The sequence below is a fragment of the Octopus bimaculoides genome, chromosome 2 (assembly GCF_001194135.2).
Source record: "Octopus bimaculoides isolate UCB-OBI-ISO-001 chromosome 2, ASM119413v2, whole genome shotgun sequence".
Taxonomy (NCBI): domain Eukaryota; kingdom Metazoa; phylum Mollusca; class Cephalopoda; order Octopoda; family Octopodidae; genus Octopus; species Octopus bimaculoides.
In genome coordinates this window covers 87398188-87404971 of record NC_068982.1, presented here as the reverse complement: position 1 = coordinate 87404971, position 6784 = coordinate 87398188, and the positions used below count along the sequence as shown (strand labels likewise).

Sequence of the window (6784 nt, the reverse complement as noted above, 5' to 3'; positions counted from 1 at the left end):
GCCACAATGCCTCAGTATTAGGCATATTTGTCCATTTAACTATTAAACAGAATTAAAATATTAAACTGAATTTCAATTGAAGCAATTTTTTCTTCATTTAAATGTATTGCTTTAAAGACAGGTTAAATTGGCTCTTTGAAATGCCAAAAAATATTCTCTACTGAAAAACATTTGATATTCCTCAGTATATTAATATTTCCTGGCAAATGTTGCTTGAGCTCTTTATAAAGGCAGAGTAAAAATTGTGCTCTTTTGCAAATATTATTTTCTTCAGTGGCTGTTACAGTCTTCTTGATAATCATTTCTGTTATCTTTCTCTTGAACCTGTAGCCTATATTTGGTTTAGGATCCATAAATTTTTCAATAGAAGCATCCAGATCAAAAGGATCACTTCTACATGTTGGCAAAACTATCATATTAGCAACAGATTTGATCAAATTTGAAAGATCTTCAAGTAATTTTGTTTTGTCGACAGTGTTTGATTCAAACATTTCCTGAGCATGTTTTAAAATTGGATTCAAAAATAAAAGGTAAAGTTCATTCCTAGAATCACAAAACATTTCATGTGACATTTGTGCTGTAAAGCATTTTTCTTTAGTAGTTGTAGTTTGGAAGTGAGTTTGCAATTCAAACCATTGGCTTAAAATTCTATTTACTGCTGGTTCTATTGACAGCCACCTAGTTGTACAAGAATTCACGATCTTCAAAGGCTCTTTATCATTGATAACAAGGTAAAATTGTTTGTAGGCACTTTGTCTTGTTGAAGAACCATTTATAGGTTTTGGATACTAAAAATTCTAAATTTATGGGCAAGCATTCAGCACAAGTGTGGGATACTGTCAACTGTAAAGAATGACATACACATCTAAATAGAAGTAATGATGAAGCTTCTTTTAATTTCTGGAAAACATCATTGTTGACTCCTATCATTACTCTAGCGTTGTCGGTTCCTATAGCCAGTAATTTTTTTATATCTAATTCCTTTTTTTCTAATTCAATTTTTAAGGCATCTACAATGCCATCTGCGTCGCATGTTTCTTAAGATACCATATTGAGATATGTATGTACCACTTTTTTGTGAGTGTCACTATAATATATGATAACAATTCCTAACAACTTGTTTATTGATATATCATTGGATTCATTTAATAACAGGCTAAATTTTCTATCTCCGATATAAGAAATCAAATCTCCATCAAAATATGGAGCTAGAACATTTCTCACAATATTTACGCATTTTGTACGATGCAACTTCACTTTGGACATAATATCACTATCAGACATATAATTCTTACATAACTCTATTAAGTGATCACAGCTATTAAATGATGAGTGGCAACAAATAAACATTGCTAAATTTGCTTCAAGCATAAATGTCTTATCATTTTTGGTTTTAATAAAATTGCTAAGAGGAATCATTTGCTGTGGAGTTGATGCCTTATGTTTCTTTGCTTCACAGTGGCTTACTACAAGAGAATATTTTGCCAGTATATTACATCTACAATATCTGCAATGTGCTTTAGATTGGTCACTAGGTACTTCACACAACCACTTAGTAAATGCTGGCATCTTAAGCCATTCCTTTCGGAATTTTTGCTGGTACAACTTTTTTCCTTTGCTCATTATAATGTAGTGGGAAGCAAGAAAATAAATTTCATGTGATATTTGTACTGTAAAACACTTTTCTTTTGTAGTTGTAGTTTACAAGTGAGTTTGCAATTCAAATCATTGGCTTAAAATTCTATTTACCGCTGGTTCTACTGACAGCCACCTAGTTGTACAAGAATTCACGATTGAAAACACAACTTACCAGTTTGCCGCTAACAATTCTTTCATTCATCATTAACAATTCTTATGTTTGCTGCTTACAAATTCTTGAGGTGAACTATACTGATTCAGGGTGCAGTGTGGCCAACTTATAAATGGAAGACTAAAATCTGCAGAAACCCTAAAATTGTGTTCTGATATGAGCCTGGGAACATCATATTTCGCTTCCACTCTTACATTTAATATCTATTGGTAAAACCACAAATATTACTATAATACTTGAAAAAAAAAAAGTAAATAGAAATATAAAGGGGGAGACCACCCCCACCACCCCCATACTTCTGTACAAGATATATAATCCAAAACAAGCATGAAAAAACACAGGCCTATTTTAAAACAGTCAAACTGAAAGTAAATCAGTCAACCTGTCATGATAAAAACTCATCACTATAGAATAAAGCATTGTTAGGACGAATTTCCATGCTTTCATTCTTTGCAACATATTTACATTATTGTGTAGTGAGTTCAGGTGCTGACATGAGTTATCTTCTCCCCTCCCCCCAGCACCACTCTGTATCCAAGCCGGGTGGGGTGCCGAAAAAGTTTATAACTTGATAAACTTCCTTTTGACAAACTTTCATTTGAAGTTTCAAGAAAGTGAAAGAAAAATTCAACAATAGCCGATACTACTAACATTTTGCTATAAGATACATTAACAAAAGTAAAAAAGGAGGAAAAAGAAGAAAAAAGGGTAACTATTGTGGAAATGTCATATCTGAGAAAAATGCTAAAAAAAAATGCTGAATGAAATTTTAAACCTGCTATTTTCCCTGCTAAATGTTAGATTCAAAAATTGTTTGCTAAATGCTGAAAAAAATGCTAGATCTAGCATTAAATATGTTAAATTGGCAACCCTGGATGCTTCATCAGGTAGAATATAATTAATTTCTGTTGAATTTTTCTGAATTCTTTGAATAAATAATGTACATTACTTTCCACCGATCAAATTATCAGAAAAAAAAAGAATGAACACATAAGTAATATTACAATAATAGCACCAACAACAATAACAGAGCTAAGGTGACTTTCAAGATACTCAAGGTATTATACCTATGTATACACACACACATACACATGCACACGTGTGTATGTATGTGTGTGGGGAAAGACATGCTCTAGTCATAAGGATGTTCAGCTCATGATCAGAAAGTGAATTAGGCAGTAACTTGTGTCTTTCAGCAAGGTACTTCAGTCCACTCAGCTGTAAATGATTACCACCCAAGTGCTGATACAGCTCTTTTTCCCTCCATTTTGTCAAATTTTGGATGTGCTGCTGAATCAAACGTGAGTGGAACCGTGGAGTTATCTTTATTTGCTCATGACTACATTGGCAGCTAAAAGAATTAATGAAAGCATGGTACATCTGCGAAGCCATACTCATTCACAAGTGTTAGCAGGCTGTACTTGTGTACATATGCATATTCACATGTGCATATGTGCCTCTCTCTCTCTCTCTCTCTCTCTCTCTCTCTCTCTCTCTCTCTGTCCTAGTTATTTTATAAGCCATACAACCACCTTACTTTGCTAAATTTCACTCAAATAAAACCTACAGTTTTGTAAAATGAAGGACACATCCAGTAATGTATTCTTAGATACACTATGTCCCCCCACCTCAATCAAGCTGGAGTGATCACTGCTGGAATGATCAGTTAGAACTGAGTTGAAGCTAAACAAGAACAACAATGGTACCATGAATTTGCCAAAATGCATTTGAAACGGTGGAACAGAATTCCAAGATTACTTACATGATCCAAAAGACACAGCAAACAAGTCTTTGTATTTGGGATTCCAACAAAGAGAAGTTACTGTCAAGTGCTTGGCTTTATCAAAAGAAAATTTCCATAATGGTAAAAGAGTTCCTTCAAGATCACGGAATTCATCTGAACCATCTTCCCAATATTTGAAATCTATAATTAGTGAAAATAATAAAAAAAAAAAAAGAAAACTTTGTAGAACAGACACTGGCATGGCTGTGTGGTTAAGAAGTTCACTTCTTTACCATGTGGTTTGGGGTTCAATTTCCTTGCATGACACATTGGGGGAAGTGTCTTCTACTATAGCTCCAGAGTAACCAAAACTTTGTGAGAGGATTCGGTTGCCTGAAACTGAAAGAAGCCCACTGTGTGTGTGTGTGTGTGTGTGTGTGTGTGAGCAAGCATGCATGCGTGTGTGTGAATGTGCATGTGTATGTTATATTTACCTATTGTTCTCCTCAGTGTAATACTCCGAATTATAAATTTGTGAGTGTTAGGATTAAATATGTACACAATCAAGCATCATCGCATAACTAGTATTCAACTGCACTCCCAAAAATATACAGCTGAATGTGATACATATTTATCCTTTATACCCATGTGTGTGTTACGACCTATCCCACACTCATATATATACATGCATATACATATATATGTATGCATAGAAAAGAGGTATGTATATGTATGTGTTAAATAAAATACCACCCATTGGTCCTTTGTTGAACTTAGTAACATCCAATCTGCTACAAATACTATAACCATATCTCTGGTTTGATCACAACCCAGGAACCATGCTTACTTCCTCCCCATTTCCCCTACACCTCTTGACTCCGCCTCTTCTTTTTACTATGCTTTAAAAAAAACCTTACAAAACATTATTCACCTTGTAAAAGCTGTAATAGGGACGGCAAAAGCAGTAGAAGCAACAGAGATAGTAGCAGAAGCATTGGGAAATGCAGTAACAACAATAACAAAAGCAGTAGGAACAGCAGCAGCAGCAGCGACAGAAGCAGTAGAAATGGCAGTAACAGCATCAGCAGCAGTATATTTTTAAAGTAAAGAAATTGTGTTCACTCTACCTTGAGCAATATCATCATAAGTGTTCTGATTTACCATTCTCTCTATTATCATGGCTGCTTTATTTACAGAGGAAATGTCATCAGTCTGTGAGAAAATAAATGGTAAAAATAGATAAAGATGATGGAAGAATGTAAAAGAGTTGAAGACTAAGAATTGTATAAACGAATTAGGAATTGTAATCTGTACATTCTTTATGTTCAGATGAACGATCCTGGTTTATTGTGCAGTGCAAATGTGGCTGTGTTCTTCCTAACTGCATGGTTTGGATTTCAGTCCTGCTGTATGGTACCTTGGGTAAAAGTTTTCTATAACCCTGTGAGTAGATTTGGTGGATGGAGTCTGAAAGAACCCCATCATGTATGTATGTATGTGTGTGTGTGTGTGTGTGTGTGTGTGAGTGTGTGTATGTTTGTGTCTCCTTGTCTTGACATTGTGTAATCACTATATATGACTGTCCTTTCTTTTCCAGTATTTTGTGAAAACAAGCCTGATTATTACCTTGCTTGGAAGCAAATAAGGGTTCACAAGAAGGGCATCCAACTGTTGAAAATCTGTCTCATTAAACTCAATCTGACCCATGCAAGCATGGAAAAGTGGACATTAAATGATGATGATGATGATGATGACAACGACGACAGCAATGATGATGACGAGGAGGAGGAGGAAGAAGAGGAACAGAAGGAGGAGGAGGAAGAGGAAGAGGAAGAGAAAGAGGAGGAGAAGGAGATGGTGATGATGACAATGATGATGACTGGTGACGACGACGATGAAGAGAATGATGATGACAATAATGATGATGATGAATACTTGTTAATCATTTCTCCAAACTGAAAAAGTTGTAAGAATGCCAAGACCAAAACATTTTATGGATTGACATCATAGGTACAGGCATGGTTAAGAAGTTTGCTTTGCTGATACTTGTATCACAATGTATCACTCTGAATCAGTTTCTGAGTGAAATTTGGTAGACAAAATATGGAATCTTATCAGAGAAATTTGGTAGACGGAAACTGAAAGAAGCCTGTCGTGTGTGTGTGTGTGTGTGTGTCCAACATCGCTTGACAACCGATGCTGGTTTGTTTACGTCCCCGAAACTTAGCGGTTCAGCAAAAGAGACCGATAGAATTAGTACTAGGCTTACAAAGTATAAGTCCTGGGGTCGATTTGCTCCAGCATGGCCACAGTCAAATGACTGAAACAAGTAAAAGAGTATCTTAACCAAAATAATCTAGAATATATCAGAAAATATACTCACTGTTGATTCAATATTAGTTAGTTTTTTCTTAACTTGTTCTTCTTTCTTTCCAGCATAACCTTTCTTCTCTTTTTCCTTTTTCTCTTGCTGAAAAACATCAAAATAAATAAATCCACAAATGACAATCATCTCATGCTGTTCTACTTTCAAACTTTTCTTACTCTTTTCCCACATTAACATGGATAGGATTTAATGCATTATTGAAACAGGTTATTAACAGAATAATATTTAAATGGAACATAAGATAGCTTATTCTTTTTTAGCAAATATGAGGAAGGAGGTAAGAACTAGAGAAACACTTAAACAAGAGAAATATTAAAATGCCCGATGTCAGATAAGTCAATATTGAATCAGTATATCAAATAGGCAGCACCAAAATAGCTGTGCCAAAACATCTCATACTTTTTGCTCTTATATTTTTGGAATTGGACATGCATTTCTTGTGGATTAGTACCTTTATCTTCAATCAGAAGAAAACTATTCGCCTAAATGAAAAATAGTGGCTGTGTGGTAAGTAGCTTGCTTACCAACCACATGGTTCCAGGTTCAGTCCCACTGCGTGGCACCTTGGGCAAGTGTCTTCTACTATAGCCTCGGGCCGACCAAAGCCTTGTGAGTGGATTTGGTAGACGGAAACTGAAAAAAGCCCGTTGTATATATGTATATATATATGTGTTTGTGTGTCTGTGTTTGTCCCCCCCAACATCGCTTGACAACCGATGCTGGTGTGTTTACGTCCCCATAATTTAGCGGTTCGACAAAAGAGACCGATAGAATAAGTACTAGTCTTCCAAAGAATAAGTCCTGGGGTCGATTTGCTCGACTAAAAGGCAGTGCTCCAGCATGGCCACAGTCAAATGACTGAAAC

At 35.4% G+C, this 6784-nt stretch overlaps 1 protein-coding gene across 6 annotated transcripts in view; it reads right to left on the bottom strand.

The window, feature by feature from the left end:
- The window catches only part of LOC106875787 (dynein intermediate chain 2, ciliary), a 90706-nt gene that overhangs the window by 46503 nt on the left and 37419 nt on the right, over positions 1-6784 (bottom strand). For all 6 annotated transcript variants that reach the window (XM_014924063.2, XM_052978414.1, XM_052978417.1 and 3 more), the window contains 3 exons: positions 5917-6003; positions 4661-4745; positions 3573-3734 (listed from right to left, as the gene is read on the bottom strand). In XM_014924063.2, the coding sequence (XP_014779549.1) occupies positions 3573-3734; positions 4661-4745; positions 5917-6003 (334 nt within the window). The remainder of the gene's footprint in view (positions 1-3572; positions 3735-4660; positions 4746-5916; positions 6004-6784) is intronic.